Source organism: Leptonychotes weddellii, chromosome 14 (genome assembly GCF_054177405.1).
Source record: "Leptonychotes weddellii isolate Sample4059 chromosome 14, ASM5417740v2, whole genome shotgun sequence".
NCBI classification, from domain to species: Eukaryota; Metazoa; Chordata; class Mammalia; order Carnivora; family Phocidae; genus Leptonychotes; species Leptonychotes weddellii.
Window position 1 is genome coordinate 46107609 of NC_138382.1, and position 23557 is coordinate 46131165.

The 23557-nt window shown below is 38.1% G+C and overlaps 2 protein-coding genes across 3 annotated transcripts in view; both read right to left on the reverse strand.

Annotated features, from left to right (window-relative positions):
- Window positions 1–394: 394 nt before the first annotated feature.
- On the reverse strand, window positions 395–12571 carry NDUFB6 (NADH:ubiquinone oxidoreductase subunit B6). Of its 2 annotated transcripts, XM_081803069.1 has the most exons (4): window positions 12264–12560; window positions 10107–10199; window positions 4428–4472; window positions 395–572 (listed from the first exon to the last, which is right to left on the reverse strand). In XM_081803069.1, exons 1-4 carry the CDS (start codon window positions 12441–12443, stop codon window positions 504–506), a joined length of 387 nt encoding a protein of 128 aa, XP_081659195.1. In that variant the 5' UTR covers window positions 12444–12560; the 3' UTR covers window positions 395–503. The 2 variants fall into 2 exon arrangements, with proteins under 2 accessions (XP_081659195.1, XP_081659196.1); XM_081803070.1 differs by lacking the exon at window positions 10107–10199 and having other exon boundaries at window positions 12264–12571.
- Window positions 12495–23557, reverse strand: part of LOC145717041 (uncharacterized) — a 199117-nt gene continuing 188054 nt past the window's right edge. Inside the window, exon 8 of the mRNA XM_081803068.1 lies at window positions 12495–12745. Within this exon, the coding sequence (XP_081659194.1) occupies window positions 12495–12745 (251 nt within the window). The remainder of the gene's footprint in view (window positions 12746–23557) is intronic.

Consider the following 23557-nt stretch of genomic DNA (forward strand, 5'->3'; position numbering starts at 1 on the left):
GAGGTTTGTCTTCTACATTCTTACATAAATCAACTTAGATCTGACAACATGTGAGTACTGGATCATAGGTGGAATGACATGCTTTTCAACCTAGAGTTTCTAAATAACCTCTTAAAATGCCTCAGTCTTCTCTAAAAGTGGGTGCAGTTGCTGTTCTTATATTTGCTTATTGCAACATTTCATTCTGTTGCATACCTTCACATAAGATTAGATTAAGTACTGTGTAGGAAAAAAACTACCACGTGACTACTTTTCTATCCTGTTTTTCAAGTTAAGAATGGCCAGAAAAAGGTGATCACTCATATTTCTTTAGCTTATCCAATTTTTACTTATTGTTAAATAATTCAAAGAGTTGCAAATTGTACAATATTTGTGAAGAAATAGACAACACATATCTCAGAGTAAACTTTATTAAAGTTACTTTTCCAGAAAATATATTCAGTAAATACAGTAATACAGCAACAAACTTGGCCTCATACGCCTTTGAAATTTTAAAGTAATCTTCAATGATGTTGATCAGGAAATTCTTTCATTGGTGGAATTACTTCTCCAGTCTCCAGAATTGTATCACCCTAAAAAAACAAAGATGCATTAGTAGAAAAATCTTTGTCTGCAATGATGATAGTTCCACTTGATCAGATCGCACATGGAAAATCTAGTTCAGTTCTGGCATTCACATTTTGAAAGGGACTTAGACAAAGTAGAAGCTGTCTAAAGATGAGCAATATTCAGAATCTAAAGGTGTAAGTGAAGGAAGTATAAGGGGAAGTTTCACTCAAAATGTCCAGAAGGGGCATGAAAGTGGTTTTCATAAAGTGATAAAAAGATAATGTTTATTTTGCATGGCCCCAAGAAATAGGAAAAGCCCTAAAAGAAGTTACAGGGAAACATCTTCAGTCCAACCAGCAACTGAATGTGTTAGGCAATCACGTTTACCACTTGGCTCAGATGTGAGAGACAGAATACAAACTTTGGGTAGCTGATTTAGGTTCTTTTCAAACCTAGATACAATATGTGTGGTAGAAAGGGCATGGGCTTTGGAGCCAGAACCAAGAGGTGAGAATCCTAGAACCTTCACTAAGAAGCTGTATTATTTTAGGCAAATTACTTAGCTTTAGTTTCATCTTTGTGTTTAAGAGAGCAGATTTTGTGAGCCTAACAGTCCATGAATGACGGTAGAGTAGAATTATCCCCATCCCCACACTTGCCATTCCCTGACCCCGGTAGTGTTCAGGACTGGTATCTGATGAAGAAATAAACTTTTATTATGTTTAAGCCATTATACATTTGGGGGGTAATTCGTTACTCAGTTGGCATTACCCTAACATAGCAATTAATACTCTATAAAGTGGTACTAATGCCACTGTAATGAAAATCGAACCAATGGCACTGGCTTAACAGTGGAGGCAAGGTAACTGACATTGGAGGCTAAAAGATGGGGCAGCAGTAACTTGGAAACAGTGAGGTTCTAGGAGAAGTAGCTGAAAAAAAAATTGTAGTATCTGTTTGACTACTACTAGCTGCCTTGGGAATGTACTTTTAAGAAACATAAGCTCAGGTAGGAAGAGGCTGATTTAAGAGGAGAAATAAAAATGGAAAGAAGAAAAAAATGCAGGACCTTGCAGTACTGGCAAATCACGTTGCTTCTGGTTCTTTAAATACTAAGAGTTAACAATGAAGAGATCCTGAGATACAGAAGCCCAATAAAACTCAGAGGGACTCTGTCCCATGGCAAAGATCAGACTGATCTTGAACCAATTTTTCTAATGTCTTTCACATAACTGACACGGAGTTAGAGGCAGCTGCATGAGTACAAAGAAATGAGAGAACTTGGTAACTACACAAAGCATAGATGCATATGGGACTGACTAGAAGCAAACAGACTCCCATCAAGTATTTTTCTTTCCTAACTACCAACTGTTGTGGAAACTAGATGGTCAAAGAAACCAGACATACGCGACAAAAGCCTATGAATGTCTGAGCTTAAAACAACCTCTGGCACTCGGGCGCCCGGGGGGCTGTCGTTAAGCGTCTGCCTCCGGCTCAGGTCACAATCCCAGGGTCCTGGGATAGAGCCCCGCATCGGGCTCCCCGGTCAGCGGGAAGCCTGCTTCTCCCTCTCCGACTCCCCCTGCTTGTTTTCCCTCTCTCGCTGTGTCTCTCTGTGTCAAAAAATAAAATCTTTTTAAAAAAATAAAAATTAAAAAAATAAAAAACAACCTCTGGCATTCAACCTATGAGAAGGAGGCAAATTTTAAAGGCTATACAACCCTAAGAAGGGCATGCTTCCCGTACCCATTTTAGAAGTGGTCTAGGTTGAAAATGGAAAAGAAAAGAAAACAAAACAAAAAACCAAAAACTCTGGACAAAGCCAGGGGCCAGGAAGAACAATGAACAAAGGTATTCCAGAAAACAAAATCAGTGCCCATGCAGGTCACTTACAGCACACGGGGGTTAGGAATCTTTGTATCCGACCACTAGGATTTAAGAATTGCCAAGAACTAATAACTGAATTCCACCACTGAGCAATGGGTGTGTTTGGGGGTGGTGTGGGGGAGACAAGGCATGCAGTTAACTGGCCTTCTTAATTCACTGATCCTCAGATCCCAAGAGAAGTCACATCATTGTACAGCAGCCACACTACTGTACAATATCTGGATGTCCTACATTTGGGGCTGGTTGCAGTGAAGGATGGGACTCTGGGATTTCCCCCTAGGGAAGGAACTGTGTTATATGTGTGGGGAGAAGGAAGCAAAGAGCTATTTGGTAATTAGAAGGATGGACTGTGGCACAGACTCCAGGCATGGTAGGCTGGGAAATATAAAAGAAGCACATAGATATGTGGGACAACGACAATGAGTTCTGGCCAACAGGATCTGAAGAGAAGTGATATAAGCTAGTTCCAAGTTCAGACCTTAAAATCCTCCTGAGATGTCCATCCCTCTCTTTCCCTTAACATGATCTTTGGAAGCCTCATATTCTAGATGGTGTAACTGTAAGATTGTGGAGAAAGCCTGATGTGTATCAGTCTATGATGTCAATAAGAAACAGACCTTTGTTTTGTTAAGCCACTGAGGCCTGAGGGTTTGTTACTGCCTATCCTAATACATGTACAAATGAGCATTCTTCAGGTCCTCACAGGGGAAGCTTCTTAAAGGGTCAATGGCACAGAAACAGAACCACAGTGGCAAAAAAGTAAAATAAAATACAGAACTAGGCAAAATGCTATGGAATCACTGTGGTCTTCCAAAGAGAGCCTCACCCTTCCTTTCCTTTGAACAGCAACAGCAAAATAAAGTGATAAATATGTCAATGGAAGATTAAATAAATGACCCAACTGGTGAAACCAGTAACATAGTTTCCTATTCTGAGACTACGTAGGCCCTGACACACATTAATTATACACAACAAAATATAGAAGAAATCTCCTATTTCCTAAAGCTGAGTTTCAACTGAAGGATTAGTTAATTTTGGTGGTTCGCCCTTAAATTCCCTTCTGTTGCAGACGATTATGGATTGTTGTGACTATATCATTTGATTGAAGCAAGAACCAACACTGAGTTCTGTTTTTTAAAATTACAGAACTTAGGGCACCTGGGTGGCTCAGTTGGTTAAGCGACTGCCTTCGGCTCAGGTCATGATCCTGGAGTCCCGGGATTGAGTCCCGTATCGGGCTCCCTGCTCGGCAGGGAGTCTGCTTCTCCCTCTGACCCTCCTCCCTCTCATGCTCTCTGTCTCTCATTCTCTTTGTCTCAAATAAATAAATAAAATCTTTAAAAAAAAAAAAAATTACAGAACTTAGAGATTGATGGTAGTTCATTATCTATGACTAGAAATAGGACAAGAACATAATCTGCATTTTTGTTATGCTTTAAACAAGAACCTTACAAAACCAGTAAAAATACCAACTGATGACTAAGTAATCTTTTAATGCTTTAAAGACTCAATTTTAAATTAGGATAATAGCTTACATAGTCACACCACAAAACTTAAAGTACACATTAACAGGATTTTAAATTCACAGGTGGAGAGGTTAAGGTCAAACTGCCATAAGAAATGGCAGTTTGGAATTAATAACAGAGGAATTCAGTTGCTGTTACTATGCTCAAGTGTCTGCTCAGGCTAGTGCCCTAAGTCCTTAACCCTACATGAAACAGGGTACCAGTGAAAAACTGTTGGTATCTTCAATTCACTTTAGGACTACAAAGGTTATACAAGTTTTACAGCCAGCTTCAAAAGAAATATGCCCACCTCCCATTTTCAACTATAGCTGCTGCCTCACAATATTTCCTATTTTTTTTTTATAAGAATATACAAAACAGGTACTTAAAATGACAGTGAGGAGAAAGGAGCACTTTAATGATCAGTTAGGGAGGTAAAGGAGGGAGAAAACTAATAAAAGAAAAATCAGATATATTAAGACTTACTGGGAATATTCTGGGCTTCCTTTCAACAATGGCATATGGTTTTGCCTGCAATAAAAGTAATGCTCTGTTAATTATGGTTTTAGAGTTTCTTCTAAAATAAAATAGATCATATCCCAAATTTTTAACTGAGCCCCAAACTTTCACCAAATTCCAGACTGAAACATTTAACTCAAGATCTTCACTTGGCTATCTCTACTAGTCATCTCAAATTTAACCAGGTCCAACTTATAACATCCCCCAGCCCCAAATAGTTCCTTACTGTAGCAAATGGCACTTTCATTCTCCTAGTTACAAAGGCCAAAAACCTGGATTCCTCAGCAGATCCTGTTGGTTCTATCTTGAGATTATATCATGAATCCAACCGTTTCTCACCACCTAGTACTACTACCCTTGTTCAAGCCTCTATCATTTTTTTTTTTTAACCTGTTAGTGTCCTGGCGTCCACACATGCCTTCTTAGTCTATTCTCCACACAGCAGAGGTGAGTGATTCTAAGATGGACCACTCCTCTGCTCAAAGTTTCATAACTCTTAGAGCAAAGGCCAAAGTCCTTGCTATGATCTCTAAGACCCTACACAATCTGGCCCTTGGCCACCTCTCTGATCTTCTCTCTTTCTCTGTATTGTAGCCACAGTGGTTCCTTTACTATTAGTCTAATCAGTTGGGCCAACTTGTGCCTCAGGGCCCTTATATGTAATAATAATTCCTCTACCTGAAATGCTCTTCTAGATATCTGCTTGATCCATATCATCATTTCATTTATGTTTCTCTTCAAACAGCACTTCCCCAGAGAGACCTAGTCTTTTGCCCTGTTTAGTTTTCCTTCCATAGATTATCACTTCCTGTAACATTATATGCCTCTTTATTTATTGCCAGTCTCCAAGACTAAAATAAACACTTCATGAGGGCAGAGACTCAATCTGCTTTGCTTACTGCTATATCCCTGTGTTTAGAACAGTGCCTTGCACACGAGGTGCTAAAAATATTTGTTAAATAAATGTATTTATTAAGCATATACATCTGCACAAGATACCACATGAACAAAATTTTATTAAAAGAGACTGGCATACTGTAAGACTCGAACTGGAGCCAAAAGCAGGAGATAAAGCCAGAATACAATGTAAATACATTAATATGTCTCTCAGTACTGGGACCAGCAGCAAGAAGACACTGAAATGTCCTTAGAAAGACTGTAAAATTCAATTGGTCAGTAAAGGTGTTAGCTGAAGCAAACTGGCTACAACATTAATGAGGATACAGACCTACCCCAACCAGAGAAAAAGTAAGGGAAGGTAAAGGCTTTGGAAACTCTATTGACACAAACCTTTAATTACATCCATCTGTGGCTTAGGAAAAATCACCTGGAAGTATGACTTCCTCGGATAAACAACTATATTAAAGTCTTGAATTGTCAAACCAGTAACTGCACCTTATTAAATCTGCTTCTCTTAGAAGGTGTCTTTTCAATCCTAGAAAAATTTAGTTAAATGCAGATATAACAGAGATTAAACCTAGAGAATAAATGTATGTCAAATTTAGTAAGTTCTTAAAACACTGGGATAATCCACATATTCTGTTATTTAGAGCATTTGTAATGTTTAAGGTAATCAATCTGGCTATTAGAGGTTCTAAAAGATTAGTTTTAGGATTCTAGTTACAATGCATAATTGATTTAGGCTTGTGATTATAAGTTTAAAAAGATTTTGCTTCTTAGGGTCATTAATTTGCTCTATAAATACTTAAAAATAAAATTAAACATATAAATATAAAATGTATAAATGCAGCTTAAAACATGAGAGAATATGATTGTTTGTAAGTGGAATTGTTTTAGGAGAGTTCAACTTGAATTAATCCAAAGACAATAAGAACAAAGGAGACTGTTTATATTTTACTAGATGTGTAAGTAGTTTAACAGAATTTTGAAAACTGCATATAAAGAATTAGGAAAAAAGGAGGTTTTTAAAATTGAAACGAACAAAATGAATTTAAATTTATATTCCAGGTAACTATGAACAGTTCTTCTGCATGTAAAAACCACTCTTGGATGTTAAAAAAAACTTGCACTGACAGTAGTAATATATTTTTCTCCTCTAGAGTCTTGCATGTTAAGACAGTAAAAAAATAACAGACATATGATGATATGAAATGGCCTGTGGACTTGCAGGTGAACATAAATATAAAATTTTGTTTAAGTCTATCAACAAGAGAAACAAACTATACTCTGACCCTTAGACATATAAATTGTTAGCCCCTTTTAATGGTTGCGGAAAGATTTTCTGTTTGTTTATGAAGTGAAAACACTACACTTCAATTCTAATGCCTACTAGCCTCCACTAATTTCATATTTCTAACACATAAGACAAGCCATGTCCACTTGGACATCCCCAAAACATGTTGACAGCACACGCTCCTACACAAATTGACTTTTCCAAAACCCTACTTACAACTTCCAAGGCTAGAAATTTTAGAGTCATAAATACCTCTGAATTTTGCTTTCATCCCCAACTTGAGCTGTCTTCCTTAAATAATGTCTTCTGTCTTCACTTTTCTTTTCCATTCCTGCTATCTTCACCCTAACCAGATTCTCATCAGCTAACATCTACTAAACTGCAACAGCCTCTAGCTGATCTACCTACCTGATGTCAGTACTTTCCTCCCTCCAATTACCCAATCATATGAACGTTTATGTTTTCCTAAATATAGCACTTTTATCAACTCACTCACCTGCTGAAAAATGGAAAGCTTTCCATTGCCTACCAGATAAGGTTCAACCTCCTCTGCCTAGTTTTCAAGACCTTCCATTAAATGGTCCCAGCCCACTGGGCCAAAAGACCTGCAATTCTAGTCACCTCCTCAGTCTTGGGTAGGTATGATATGCACATTACTGACTCCTTACCTTTCCTCCTAGCTGGAATAACTTTTCTCCTCCATACTCTTACCCAAATCATACCCATCTTCCAACTTTACTACAAACTCCAGGAATTTTATCTTGTGTATTCTTTCCAGAGCAATAAAGGAAGATGACATACTAGGCACTCCATAATTTATTGATGAACAAACATAATCTCCTTAGTGAAGAACAAAAATGGTGTCAGCAGCCAGAATTTTAAAAAGACCATGCAATAAAGAGAGAACAAGTTATGTTAAAGGGAATTTTCTGAAAACACCAATTATTTATTTCACACTCCTTTCAACAAGCTAACAGAAAGCAAACCTCAATTGGATTAACTACAATTTGTTTAGGGAGTCCCTAACTTCTGTTTTATCTTGAAATAATTTTAAACCTACAAAAAGTTGCAAGAATTATAAAAATAATTTTTTTACTGAATCACTTTAGGAAACTGCAGACTGGTTTATTACTTTAGTATTTCCTACAAATAAGAACAATATTCTTAAAATAATCACAATACAGCCATCAAGATCAGGATATTGATCTGTTTCATTACTGATACATTACTACCTTCTAGCTAGTCTAAAGAACCCATTTAAATGTTACCAAGTGTCTCGGTAATTGTCTGGAATTCTCAGAAAATCCCCTCTTACATGACTTGTTCCTCATTGTGTAGGCTCTAAAATTCTGAATGCCAATGCCATCTTTATTCTTTTAACTAAACAGATAATGCCATTAATCAAGAATTGCATTTAGCTGACATGCCTCTTTAAGTTCTCTTCAATCTAGAACAAATTTTCAGTCATTCCTTAACTTTCATGATCTTGACGCTTTTGAAGGTAACAAGCCATTTACTATGCAGAAAAGTCCCTTGTTTGGTTTGTCTTATGCTTCCTTATGATTAGATTCAGGTTATGCATTTTGGAAGGGAATAACACAAAATTGATGCTGTTTTCTTACTGCACCTATCAAGTAGTACACAATTTCAGTTTGTCCCATTATTGGTATGTATTTAAGTATGTATTAAGTATTTAAGTATGTATTAAGTATGTATTTTATGTTAATTTAGATTTCTTGATGGTGTCTACCAGGTTTCTCCACTACAATTACTGCTTTTCCCTTTGCATCAAATAAGTATGCTGAAGTTCGGTATTTTGAGATTAATTTTAGCAACTTTTGATATTCCTTGACTAAAAAAAATGTTACTCTGATGATTCTCAAGTGGTGGCTTTTCTAATTGTATCAGTCCTTGTCTATTATTTAGCAATCCACTGTACAAAAAAGCGCTGTCTCTTCTAACCATTTATTAATTGTTTATATCCATATGGACTTGTGCATTTGCATTTTATTCAGTTGGCTATAATCTATAACTATCATTAGTTATTTTGATGCTCAAATTGTCCCAAAGGGAGTCCTCTCAAGCTGACTGTGTCCTTTTGGTAGATCTACAACATTCTTTGAACACTTCTTTACTTTCTGGCTCAATAAGCTCATCATGTACTTTCCCAGCTCCAGCCCTAGAATTGGCCATTTCTCCAGAGAGCTTTGGATCCTTTCAGTGGAGAATTGGGTAAGACTAGGCTGCTAGATATGCTAATTACCATGCAGTGGCACTGCTCCCAGGTCTGTCGGTGGACAGACCTAGACTATCCACATTTACAGCTATATAGAATTCTGTATCAATACATATTAAAAACCATGAGTTCATACCAATAATTCCAATTCCATTCCAGTACAAGTTTTTCTGTCTTTCCATGTGTGCAACTCCCTTTTCTGACAATGAGAATTCTGGGTTCTGCTATCATCGATACGTGTACTTACTTGATCAATCTTCCTATATGTAACCAATCTCCTGTCACTACCATAACACGCCAGTATAAATAACCTCACCTCATTCAGGTCCTGATATCTTACTATAGATTGCCACCTCCATCATTGCCCCATCATTGCCCCAAACCACCCTTCTTGCAGATGTCCTCCTCCCCTTGCTCAGGTTCCAATATTCTACCCCAGGTTACTACCACTGCTGCTCTCCAAACAGGTATACTCACCAACTCCCCTCCACTCCAACTTCCCCCTCTCCCTGAGACCTAATATCCTCCCTGGGTACCAGAATGCCCTCTTCAATCTGTTTGGGTTACGATACTCCATGCTGGGCAGCCGCCACTGCTCTCCCTTCTATACCATTCCCTCAAATGCACTCCTTCCTCATATTGCCTTCGATCCAACACCAGACTATCCCTTGGCTTTAAAATATGGCAACTGCCTCAGTTCAATCACCACACACAAGATCTTTCCAAGACAAAGTTCAAGCTTTTGGACATCCTGGATTCTAAAGAAAGAAAATGGTGAAAAATCAAGACAGAGTGAAGGAAAGGGAAATGGGATGATGATAAAGACAACCTTTGTCTAATTTGAATTTATCTTGTATCTCTGCTCAAAGAAAGGAGCAGAAATTCTTTGCTCCCTTCCTATTTAGAACCCCAAGTTTACACTAGTATTATTAGGTCAACTTCATTCTGATCATTTAAACATTGTTTTTAGGAGAAAATGTATTTCAAGTTGTAATCAACTAATATAAAGATTAATTTTTTTGAAAAATTGCACTTTACTTAAGTTTCATTAAACCTTTTACTTAACTACTTTATTCAAAGTAGTTCAAAATCAGTTATAAGTGGCAGATTATTTCCACCAAATAAAGCAGGGTAAGGCATGCCCACAAAATTAGGAAATAATTTTGTATGACATTAAAAATAAATTCTGCAAAATACATACTTAAAACATACTTACATTCACGTGATATTTGATATAATAATGAATAATCCAGGCAGGTATAAGTACATGAGTAAAAGCAAAGATACTGTGTCGGTATGCCTTATAAATCTGGGGGGGAAAGAAACATAAACAGATATACCTTTTTTTATGTTTGTGGCAGAAAAAAAGCATCAATGATATAATAATGTCGTGATTATTTTAAAATGTCTACCTGCTACATACTTCCTTACAGTCTGTAACTAATCTCACCCATTCAAATATTTTTATTAAACATAGGACCAGTGGCGCCTGGGTGGCTCAGTCGTTAAGCATCTCCCTTTGGCTTAGGTCATGATCCCAGGGTCCTGGGGGATCGAGCCCCGCATCGGGCTCCCTGCTCAGCGGGAGGCCTGCTTCTCCCTCTCTACTCCCCCTGCTTGTGTTTCCTCTCTCGCTGTGTCTCTCTCTGTCAAATAAATAAATAAAATCTTAAAAAAAAATAAACAAAGGACCTGCTAGGGGATACCTACAGAGTTCAGAGCAAACAAGGTTTAAGACAAGTAACATTTTGCAAAGCTACAGTAAGGTATTCATAGATATATATAAATATTTTAAAGACTTCTAAAAATATCCTTATTATAAGTTTACTAAAGACAAACATGGCATAAGTAATGAAAGAATAATTTTAATCAATTTAATTAGCGTAATCAAACCTACAGAATTTTTCAGGAACAGTCAACCCCCTAATTTATCAATTTCAATACCCACAATCAACATCTAGGTATAAGGCAGACAACCTTGAGCACACCAAAGCTCGAAAAAGAATGTTTTACATACTGGGATAGGGGTGTTCCAAGCTTACTTTGAGATGCTTTCAGCACACTATTTTAAAAGAGAAAGGCAAAACAGAACTGAAAATGGAACTTTTCCGTGGCAGCAAATTTGACTGAAACACATCTATCTAGGATAACTAGATTCTAGGTGTTATAGTATATATGATTATGGAAGAAAAATTAACTCAAAGTAACGAAAAACAGACTAAAATACTTATTTACTTCCTTACATCACTGGCTGATGGGTGGGATGTCAACTTTCAACCAGAAGCTGCCAAAATCAACAAGTAATGTCAGGGATACAAAAGGTAAGACGAGGGTTGAACTAGAGTTTAATTTTACCACTCTAAATAAGTATCTAATACCACTTTCCCAGAAAAATTTGCACAAGACTTGGTAGCACAGTCAGAAAGTAGATACACTTGGATCTCAGTGTGAACTCCAATTCCTAGCTCTGTGACCACGGATAAATCACTCAATTTTTGTAGGTCTCATTTTCCACACATTTAAAATAAGGATTAGGAGTAGTTTCTACCTTACAGAAGTAAAGAATTAAATAAAGTAACACATGTCAAACCCTCAGCAAAATGCCGGGCAGAAAATAAGTACTCAAGTGTTGCTTAATAGTATTACCATTATTATTAGCCAATGTCACAGCTTATTGAAAACAATTCTGAGATATAGTGTTCATCACTTAAATTGATGTAATTTAATGACCTCAAGAAAATGTCCAGAGACCCTGAAAATAAAGGGTAATCTTAATAATATTCAATAAATGAGTGATTTTCTGTAGTGTAAAGTCTAGAAATGCACTTTTAAACTAAACTGTGTTAAAAGAACATAGTGGTAGTTCAGAAAGGTGGCTCTTGAATATAACTCATTAAGGAAAGGAATAAGACCCTATCTTTTTCATGGTGATCACATGCGGCTGCACAACCAATTAGAGATTCCGCGTGTCTTCTGGTAGTTGGGTGTAGTGTTATTCTCTATAACCTCAACCTTAAAAAGCAGACAGGTGTCCTTAAATACTAAAATCACAGATTTTTCACTCAAATGAATCCTTCTATCATTCTGTAAAACCTAAGCAAAGATTCACCTCCTTCTCATCACACTTCACAGCAAAAAGGTAGACTCTCCCAAAGCCATACTTGTTCCTTAACTCCAGAGCTCTCTTGGGACAAGATAGCGTCCCTTCTAAATCTAAGTCTCGGTTGAACCCGGTTCTCCCTCAGGGAACTACCGGGACTTGCGGGCCCAGTGATGTCAGTCCTTGGTGTGACTACAATGAGCAGGCATCCAGTACCCCGGCCGGGGGTGCGACGGCGTGCGTGCATCAGGGCGAGGGAGGCCCGTCACTCACCACGTTCTTCCAGGGGGTCTGGTCCCGCAAAAACTTATTCCAGAATCTCTCCATAGGCCACACCCGCTGCGGGGGCAGCACCGGCTCCCGGGAGCTCAGCTCCTGGTCTTTTAGCCATCGCCTTCTCAGCTGTTGGAGCTGCTGCAGCCGCAGTTTCTCGTCTGGCGTGTACCCCGACATGTTGCCGCTGGTACCGAGACCGGACACGGCGCGTCCCCGATCAGGGTCTTGTCACTTACGCGCGGCCCCGCTTCCGAGGCGACCTTGCGAGGACGCCCGGAAGCGGCGCGCCGTTACGACGTCATTCAGGTCCTGCCTCCGCACCGGCTGCAATCGCTGCGTAGCGGCTGGGCTTGCGCAGTCTTCATCCGCCCAGCTTAGCCGGGAGTGGGTGGGGGCGCGTTTTAGTTGTGGGAGAAGGGGGGAGAGTGACGGAAAGAAGAAGACCGGAGAGGGCAGAGGGTAGAGTGGTGTGCTGGGACCTGGAAGGATGAGAATATGTGATCCAATGAATGTGATGTCCAAATGCAAATTCTTCACCTCCCTCTGCCGCCTGGGTACTCCTCTTCCCATGACCTAGGGAGTGTGGAGAACGTTACTTCTAAGTTTAAATCCCAGCTGTGTCAGTGACTGATAAAGTGACCTTGGGCAGTCTCAGTCAGTTCCTTCATCTGTACTGCGGAGGCTAAAAGAGTGGCTTAATAGCTAACAGAATTGGACACATTCATGCTTTGACCCAGCAATCCCACGTCGAGGATTATATCCAAAAGATGTAGTGCTAAAAATACGAAAAGAATGTGCATGAATATTCACTGCTGTACAATAAAATACTGGAAATTAGCCCCAAATTCCTCAATAGTGGACCGGTTGAATAAATTATGGTACAATAACGCAATGAAGTGCTCTATATTACAACCGTGGAATGATCTCTAGAATATATTGTTAAGTGAAAAAAAACTAAGTGAAGAGAAGTGCATATAGTATGCTACCTTTTACCCAAAAAGAGAAGAGTGGTAGTAATACTAAATATATATATATGTTTGCTTAAATTTTAAAAATAAAAGGAAGCAAACTATTGCTTTGTTTTAAAATGTTACCAACTGGGGGAAAAAGGGAGTAAGATAGAGGAAACAGGGATAGAAGCTAGGCATCTCTGAATATATCCTATGTAACAGATTTTACTCTAGAACCACGTAAACATTTTATATTATTATAAAACAAAATTAAATTTACAAAATCTCTTCTAAAAATCAAAAGTAAAAACACATGAATCTAACTGATCTGCTAAGTGGCATAACCCCCCAAACACACACCATTTCAAGTAAATTTAATCCATCAAATTATTGTTCAACTATATAGAAAGAGATACCTCGAAGACAAAGGAACTGCCAAAAAAATATTTTTTTAACTGTTTTAGGTAATTATATTGTTGGAAATGGTGGTAATATTAATCTGACACTGAAAATAAACATTTATGTTGGAATTTTTGTAATGGGAGAAAGATACAAATGTAAATTGTATGAGTTTAAGTAAAAACTCTGAAGTCCTGAATTTGAATCAAAAGACTCAGTAAAAATTCATGATGTATTTTATCTTTAAATATATTTATCATTTTATCTTAGCTCTGCTCATTGAAATGGCCTAAAAATAATGGCCAATCCAGTAACCATGAACATCTCTAGCTCCTAGATTGTGATTTCTAAATACCATTTTCCATTAGAAGGAGCCAGGACTCCTGGGAACAGCAGTTCTCAAACATTTTGCTTCTCAAATTTCTTCAAACTCTTAAAAACTGGGGTTCCTGGGTGGCTCAGTCGTTAAGCCTCTGCCTTCGGTTCAGGTCATGATCCCAGGGTCCTGGGATCGAGCCCCACATTGAGCCCCACATCGAGCCCTACATCAGGCTCCCTGCTCCGTGGGAAGCCTGCTTCTCCCTCTCTCGCTCCCCCTGCTTGTGTTCCCTCTCTCGCTGTGTCTCTCTCTGTCAATAAATAAAATCTTTTAAAAATAAAATAAAAAAATAATAAATTCTTAAAAACTGTTGAGGACCCCAAGGAGCTTTTGTGTGTATGGGTTATACCTATTGATGTTTACTGCATTATAAATTAAAACAGATTTTAAAATAACAAAATATCCATTAACAAAAATTATTTAGTGAGAAGAGTGCCATTGTTTTACATTTTTGTAAATCTCTTTAACATCTGGCCTAATAAATGACAGCATATTTTTTAAAACCTCTTCTACATTTAGTCATAATATCCTACACCAGGTAGCCCTTGGGAAACTCTATATTCATTTGGGAGAGACTGAAAATTAAAAAGGGAAAATAGCATCTTAGTATGAAAATCATTTTGGCCTCACAGACCCCATGAAAGCATCACAGGGATCCCCCGATCACACTTTGAGAACCATTGCCTTAGAGAAATAGCTAATCCCAGGTCTGAGTGAAGAAATATAAAAGAAACCAGGAACATCTTGTCTTAGCAGGAAGCAGGGAAATTTCTAAAGACAGGCTCATGTCAAAAGGATTCAGGAGCCAACTTAAATAGACTTCCTCTGGTCAAAGATAAAAGAATTTGAGCATCAATAAATGTAATGACTTCAGTGGAATGAAAAATATCAAATAGATTCACAAATAGATTCAAAATATCAAATAGGGGCACCTGGGTGGTTCAGTCGGTTGAGAGTCTGCCTTCGGCTCCAGAATCCTGGGATTGAACCCGCATATGGCTCCCTGCTTGGTGGGGAGTCTGCTTTTCCCTCTCCCTCTGCCCCTCCCCACCGTTCATGCTCTCTCCCACTCTCTCTCAAATAAATAAATAAAATCTTAAAAAAAAACAGATTCACATACATGAGTTCATAATGATTAAAAAAACCTCATTGGTCATTTTTGGATGGTATTAGGGAACCAACTCATTATTTTGAAAACTGTTAAGTGAAGGGGAAAAATCAAGCATTTTTCTGGCATCTGTATATAAATTGCATCTTGGAGTAACAAGATAGTTGGTGAAGGAAAATTTAATCAAAGAAGCATAAAAACAGAGTAAAAGAAGAAGGGATGGCTGAAGTAGAATATCACTATTCTGCAGCCATTAGTTTGTTAATGAATCAATACAGTGATCATCAAAAGCTGCTGACGTCTCAGTGGGTAGAGCATGGGATTCTCAATCTCAGGGTCGTGAGTTCAAATTCCACATTTGGACATGGAGCCTACTTACAAAAAAAAGAAGAAAAAAGCTGCTGGTGTCCCAAAGAGAACATGTGCGCCTCCTGGTGGAAGACAGCCTCACTGCCTGTAAAGTGTCCTTGCCAAACAAAAAATCGAACTGAATCTGATCAAGTTTCTAGATCTAACTACTCATTTAAAGGAAATACAGGGACAGACTCCTCTAACTCCTATACAATACCAAAATGATACATTCAGAAAAATCCGTATCATCGAAACTTTGGACAAGTGACTCTGTTTCTTGAACAAATATATACTGAAGGGAAAGACAAAATGAGAGAGGGAGAGAAAGAGAACCCATAGATAAAGAGATGATAACTCAACAGTAAGAAAATGAACAAGAAGTGTAACAAATGGGTTAACAGACACCTCACTAAAGAAGATAAACAGGGGCGCCTGGGTGGTTCAGTCGGTTAAGCATCTATCTGCCTTTGACTCAGGTCATGATCTCAGGGTCTTGGGATGGAGCCACGGGTCAGGGTCCCCACTCAGCAGGGTGTCTCCTTGCCTCTCTGCCTCTCCCCCTGCTTGTGCTCCCTCTCAAATAAATAAATAAAATCTTCAAACAAAGAAGTTATACAGGTGGCAAGTAAGCATATGAAAACATGCTCCAGATCATATGTCATCAGGGAAATGCAAATTAGAACAATGAGATACCATTATACAACTTAGAAGGGCCAAAATCTGGGATCCTGACAACACCAAATTCTGATGAGAATGTGGAGCAATAGAAACTCTCATACATTGTTGATGGGAATGCAAAATACTACAGTCACTTTGGAAGACTGTTTGGCAGTTTCTTACAAAACTAAACATACTCTTCCTATATGATCCAGCAATCACACTTCTTGGTATTTAAGGAAAGGCGTTGAAAACTTATGTCCACACAAAACCCATATACGGATGTTTATAGCAGCTTTATTCATAACTGCCCAAATTTGGAAGCAACCAAGATGTCCTTCTGTAGGTGAATGGATAAACTGTGGTATCTCCAGACAATAGAATATTATTCAGCATTAAAAAGAAATGAGATACCAATCAATGAAAAGACATGAAAGAGCCCTAAATGCATATTATTAGGAAAGAAGCCAATCTGAGAAGGTTGCATACTGTGTGACTCACACAGTATGACATTCTGGAAAAGCCAAAACTATGGAGGCAATGAAAAGATCAGTGGTTGTCGGGCCAGGGGGCAGGCGCTGGTGTATGAATAGGCAGAACACAGAGGATTTTTAGGGCAGCGAAAATATTCTGTGTGGTATTTTAATGATGGATATATGTTATTATACATTTGCCCAAACCCATTGAATGTACAACACCAAGACTGAACCCTAAAGTAAACTATGGACTTCGGGTGATTATGGTGTGTCAATGTAGGTTCATCCTTGGTAAAAAAAATATATATATAATAATAATAAAAATAAAATAAAGTACTATTCTGGTGAGGGATGTTGATAATGGAGGAGGCTATGCATATGTGAGAGAGAGCAGGGGGTATGTGGAAAATCTCTGTACCTTTTTCTCAGTACTATTGTAAACCTAAAACTTAAGCAATCAGGTCTTTTTAAAATGAGAGACAATGAGGGAAATTTGAACACTACCTTGATCTCTTATGATATTAAGGAATAATTGTTATTTTTTACATGATGATATTGTGGTAATATTTTTAAAGAGGAGTTCTTATCTCTTAGAAATACCCTCTGAAATATTTATGGGTGGGAGGGTATAATGCCTGGAATTTACTTCTAAATAATTGGAGAGGGAGGAAAGAGGTTTGAAGGAAATAAGATTAGTAATGAGTTGGTAATTGTTGATGCTGTCTAATAGGTAAATGCGGGGGATTATACTCCTCTCACATACTATTTTGTATATGTTTGAAGTTCTTCCAAATAAAAAATTTTTGAAGATGTATGCCTTGAAGTGGTAAGAAAATTATGCATTTAAGCTATTATCAATCCTCAATCTATCTTATAATAGCTATATTTTAGACAAAAATTCATCATCCTTCTTAGGCTAGATCTCTCAACTCTGTTCTGATGAGATGCAAACAACTGATAGTCAAGTGACAGTATCCATGAGTGCTTACTCATTCCAGGAAGGATATAGATCCTCAATGAGGCATTTGACAACCCACATAAATGTTTCTTTGATGAGTAGAGTTAAAGACATCTAGTAATTTCTTGAACGTGTGACCTTCATTCTGACTTACTCTGTACTTTCCTCACCTCCTACCACCACTACATTTAAAAAGAAAAAGAAAAAAAATCAATATTGTTTTGGAAAATATATTCTTATATCACTGGCTACTGCCTACCATATTTCTACACCTTCCCGTTTACCTATGGCTATGACACCCATGAAGAAGATGAGCTGAATAAAAATAAAATACAGTGAGGGAGCATGTTCAGCTTACCACAGCTGGGAAATGTGGACTCCCGAATTCAGATAGTTGGTAGTACCTGGATAACTACTGGATATTCCCACAAGAGGGCACTCTAGCTTTTGGAAAATTATAAATACTGTACAATTAAGTTGAGCTTTATATAAGATCTCGTTAACCAGTCCACAAAACCGGGAAGGAGCTACAGCACACTGGGCAGGGAAAAGGAGCCAGGAGATAAGGTGACAGAGTGTCTTCTGTCAATAAACTCACTTCTTCATCTTAGGATCTAATAAGGGTCTAATACTTCCAGGTATGTTTTTAAAAGCCAGCTTGGTTTGACACCTGAAAGAGTATACTAGTCGGAGCAGACGTGAGATTGAGGCCATGAATTTCAGGTGATGTGGGGCAGATAGCTGAACTGAGTGCAGGACCCCACCACCAGACTGAATTTGCAGCCAGGAATTGAGATGCAAGTTTCATCAAAGTTCCCTTTCAAACTTTCAGTCAGAAATGTAAAAGCCTTTGTGCTGTCTTCATTTTAAGCACTTATTTAAGATATTTAATTTCTCTATAAATTCCTTTATCTTTTAGTAGGTTTCTTTCATCTTGTTCTTTTGCTTTAAAAAAAAAAAATTCTATCACCTTACCATACAAGGCATCATTATTTCCAAGGGGGCGAGGGGGAAAAAGATACTTGCTCATGTTGATTAGAAGATAAGAGGGAGCATTCTACATCCTTACTTGGAAATTTTTCAAAAAATCAGTGTCTTAGAGGTATACAGATACTAATATAATCAACTTCATGGCAAAGTTCATTACTTACAAAGGCAGCAGGTCACATGCTCTGTGCCAGAGATGGAGCTTTGAGCTGATCGTTACAGTTTCCATCTATGGGGCATAGTTGGCATGACTACAACTGTCTTAATATCCTATGATTAGTAGAGCAGAATGAGTTGTTTGATTTCTTAAGCCTGTAAGTAGTCTAAGACAATGTCCATTTGCTCGAATTTTTACTTCTAGTTGGATCCCTGCACTTTCGGCGGCAAGTGATGCCAAACAGACACTCTAGAAAGAACAATTGATTAAAATCATTAACTCCTGGGCGCCTGGGTGGCTCAGTAGTTAAGCGTCTGCCTTCAGCTCAGGTCATGATCCCAGGGTCCTGGGATCGAGCCCCGCATCGGGCTCCCTGCTCTGCGGGAAGCCTGCTTCTCCCTCTCACACTCCCGCTGCTTGTGTTCCTGCTCTCGCTATCTCTCTCTCTGTCAAATAAATAAATAAAATCTTTAAAAAAAGAAAAATTAAAAATAAATAAATAAATAAAATCATTAACTCCACATCGTAGAAGGTGCCCTCCAGTTCTCTACAAGAATTTCTAAATTTTGTGTTTTCATTTCAACAATAATTTAAAAAATTTCATGGAAGCATATTCTAGATCAACCACCTTATAACCAAATACCCAAATTTGCATGTGTGTTTACAATTGTGTGGAGCCAAGTGGAGGCCATGTGATGTTATGGCACACTACATGAATAAAAGTTTCTCAGTCATTCAGAAGTAGGGAAGTGGTGAACGGAGCCACCTCACAGACACAGCACCTCACAACACAGATTCCATCTTTGTATATATTGACTAGCAACAGTTGACTTGGTGAGGTAATAAACAGGTAAAATGAAGAAGTTTTCGTTATATCTCTTTATTCTTAGAATATTTTGTTTCTATTGCATTTTGTAGGCTGCTGTGAAGCAAATCAGCCCAATAAAACAATTAACTGGTTTGAAATTAATGTCATTATTTAAAAGGAAAGATAAAAACAATGTTCAATGACTCAAATAACATTCTAGGGTGTTCAAAATCAAGATAACAAACTATGAAGCAGAAAACCCCAAAATGCATCTTCCCACTATTTATCACATCATTGTTTTTTGTTTTGTTAAAACATATCCATTATTTGAATTTTTTATCGTTATAATTTTGTTTGCACGTAATTTGTAAATTAATTTCAGTTCTATAGATGAAGTAGAATATAAACAATGAATTCATATGTAATTTGTGTTTATAAATATTTAAGTAAAGTTATAATGAAAATTACTTTATTCAAGGAATATGCAAGAATTTGTTTTCCCTCCATTAAAAGGGATTCTTACATTACTTAAATTTATAAAGAAAATACAGGTTTATTTCTTTTTTGTAAAGTTATGAATGACCAACAGGGAATAAGCTAAAGAAAGAACAGTGAGCATGTCTTCATAAGAACATCTGCAAGAACATCTGCACTGCCTTTTGGGGACTAGATTGACAATTAACTTTTTATACATCTTAATATTCCTAAATGTAAGAGTTCATTCCATAATTTCAGGCTAGTAAATTTTATTTCATAAATTATACATCTCACAAAACATTGGGGCAAAGTGTTAAAGCCTAAAATTTTCTGAAGTCTCCCCAGAAAGACAATTTTTATTTCCTCCCTTTTGTTTCCTTTTCCTTGATCCTCTAAGAAGCAACCAGTTTTGACTTTTTTTCCTCAATTAATTGTAGCTGGTTTTCTTGAATAAAAGACATGGCTTTGGGAGGGAGGGAGGGAGGTGGAATCTGAATCATCCCAGCTGATAATAATGCAAATTTATATAATAATTGATAAATTTTACCTTTACTTTTTACTTAATAGATCTGACATAAGAGTCTTAAAGTCCTTACTGGTAGTAAAAGGGAAAAGTATTACTTTAAAATTTTTTAATGAATTAAAAAAGTTGTTTTTTTTTTTAAAGATTTTATTTATTTGACAGAGAGAGATACAGCGAGAGAGGGAACACAAGCAGGGGGAGTGGGAGAGGGAGAAGCAGGCTTCCTGCTGAGCAGGGAGCCCGATGCGGGACTCGATCCCAGGACCCTGGGATCACGACCTGAGCCGAAGGCAGACGCTTAATGACTGAGCCACCCAGGCGCCCCGAATTAAAAAAGTTTTAATTAACATTAAAACCCTTCATTATTATGAAAGTGCAGTTGTCTTATGTTTTTTGTTTTTGTTTTTTTTTTTTTTTGAGAGAGAGAGAGAGCATATGCACATGCAAGGGGGGAGTGAAGGGGGAGAGAGAATCTTAAGCAGACTCCACGCCCACCGTGGAGCCCAGCATCAGGCTTGATCTCATGACCCTGAGATCATGACCTGAGCTGAAACGAGATTCAGACGCTTAACCAAGTGAGCCACCCAAGTGCCCTGTTTGTATTTTTTGAAATAATATTTTATTTTTTGCTGTTCATAAATTATCTTTGATCTTCACACACCTGCTTTGGTGTATTCATGGGTATCTGTAAAGACATGAGTGATGGGAACATCTGAATGGCTTTTTGTTCTCTTTTCTGTACTCATGCATTTCATTAGCATGATGATGCAGTGGTCATAATCCAGAAGAGTATTATTATTATATATCATTTGAACTAATGAGATGTACCTTCCTTCAATAGTCCCTACCATGGTTGGGCTCAGCATACCTACTTCTATCAGATGGAGGTCAGTTCCTCACTGGCCCAGATAAACTCAAGCCTACTACTTGAAACAATGGCTTACTTTTATTGGCCTATTTATTCACAAGAACCGCTCAGAAAAGCAAGAGACTAATTACAATGGGATCAACTTGGTTTATCTTATATAGGGAGAAAAGGCTTCAATATCAAAACCCAAAATATTCACGTGGCCAGGTGCAAAGTTTTCTGTAATTTGGTTACTTCAAGTAATATGTCATAATAATATTCTAAATATGCTCCACTTTCAAGTTTGTGTCTTACTTCTTCAAGTTTGTGTCTTACCATATGTGAATATGTAAGCAGTCTTCTAGCAACTGTTTATTTATAATAATATTTTTTTTCATGTATCAAATTCCTTCCAAAATATAACACCACCAAATCTTGGTAATTTGTAAGTGTTTACAGCAGGAACCATCCATGCATCCATTCATTCAGCAAATATTTTACTTAGCGTTTTATATATGGCAGACACTAAACTGCGCGGAGAATAAATTTATGAGCAAGACTCAAGGAGACTTACACTCTAACAAAAGCAGGCAGTTATTTAGACAAATATGTGTACATAATGGCTGTGGCAAATGTGTGAATGAAGTCTCCAGCCTTGGTAAAGTAAATCTATCTACCTCTCATTCATTCATCCATCTGTGCATTTACCACGTATTAATTTTGAGTACCTACCAGATGGTAGGCCTTGCCCTCAGTGTCAGGGATACAGAGTTCAGGGAGATACAGCCCCTGCTTTCAAGGAGTCCATTGTTTAGTGCGGGAACCAGGTAAGTAATAAATACTCGGAATAAGCAGAAGATAGTAAAGGCATATGTCTGGTAGCATGGCTGAACAAAGGAAGGAGTGATCAGCTACCTGGGTGAAGCTTCAGAGGAGGCTTTGAAGTACAGAATTCAACAGAACTGGATCTAGAGAGATGGGACAGTGTCATCGAGCAGACGAGGAGCAGGGGTAAAGAGGATAGACTAATACTTTTCATTATCTCTGAATGTTTAGATTTAGGAGCTGTGTGTTCAGTCAGATCCTCTCTCAGCCTGAAATGCCCATGAGTGTGCCATGGGGGAAATTGAGTGATGACACGTACCAGAAAAAAATGTTTGGGTAAGTCCAGCTTGTCTAATTAATCATATTTGATTGGCCTGGGAGCTCTGGACTATAGCTTCAAATTCAAATCCCCATGATGGTTTTCAAGGCTCTTAAAAACCTTCATCTTGTCTATGCTGCCTAATTTCATCCTCTTCCTCTACCTCAGTCCTACATTATAGGAGCAATCACCTTTCTACCCCCCAACAATATCTCCTTATTCACTCGTCTCTCTTCACCTTCTGCCACCAGTCTTACTTGCCTCCTTCCTCTCTGCCCGTCAACAGTTTAGCTCAAGTCCTACATCCTCTGCAAAACTTTGACCTCCGTGGTCCAATGATTTCTATTTCATTTGCCCACTTTAAAGGTCTCCTTCTGTATTAAACCTGTGCCATGTATTGCTTCCACAAATGGCCCAGATGAACAATTTTGCTAAAATCCCACCCTGCCTAGCCTGAATATACCTGGAATACCTATTATATAGTCATGGCACATGTCAATCATATCTTGCAGAACATCCTGGAATAGAGTTAACTGAAAAGTTTAATTAGCATAAAACGATGTATGGTAACATTAGTAAATGTCTGCCGGCGAAAGCTGACAAGCCCTGTTCCACAGTTTCCCATATGTAATCGCTTCATGCCAAGTTCACCATGTCTCAAGCAGTGGGGAGGATCTCCATCCAAACTTCATCATCTCCATCCACAGCCCGCCTTCCTGACCCCATAAGCTCAAACCCTGTCAGGAAGCATTTTGTGGTTCTGCGTTCTGCAGTACTGCTAGATGTTTTCAGAATGTATCAACCACGTGCTTACTCTGAAAGCTGGAGAAGAGTCAGAATGCTCACAAATGTGTCCGAAGGAAATGTGGACCTTATTGCCTTTCTCTCACATTGTCTTTTTTCCTTTCTTCCAGTTGTTTCTTCTCTCCTGTGCTCATCAGGGTAATGAACAAACAATCCTCAAATCTCAACGGCACAAAGTATTGAAAACATCTTTTGTGTCCACGTCACAGTCTGTGGCAGGTTGTGGGGATTAGGGAGCAGGGGTAGGCTCTACACAGGCATCAAAG

What these genes read in the sequence shown, in the direction of transcription:
- NDUFB6 (XM_081803069.1), bottom strand. Translation starts at nt 12,443, where the DNA reads ATGTCGGGGTACACGCCAGACGAGAAACTGCGGCTGCAGCAGCTCCAA. An exon ending in AGACCCCCTGGAAGAACGTG is followed by an intron (nt 10,200 to 12,263) that starts GTGAGTGACGGG and finishes TTTCCCCCCCAG; the next exon opens with ATTTATAAGGCATACCGACA. An exon ending in GGAAGCCCAGAATATTCCCA is followed by an intron (nt 573 to 4,427) that starts GTAAGTCTTAAT and finishes TTGTTTTTTTAG; the next exon opens with GGTGATACAATTCTGGAGAC.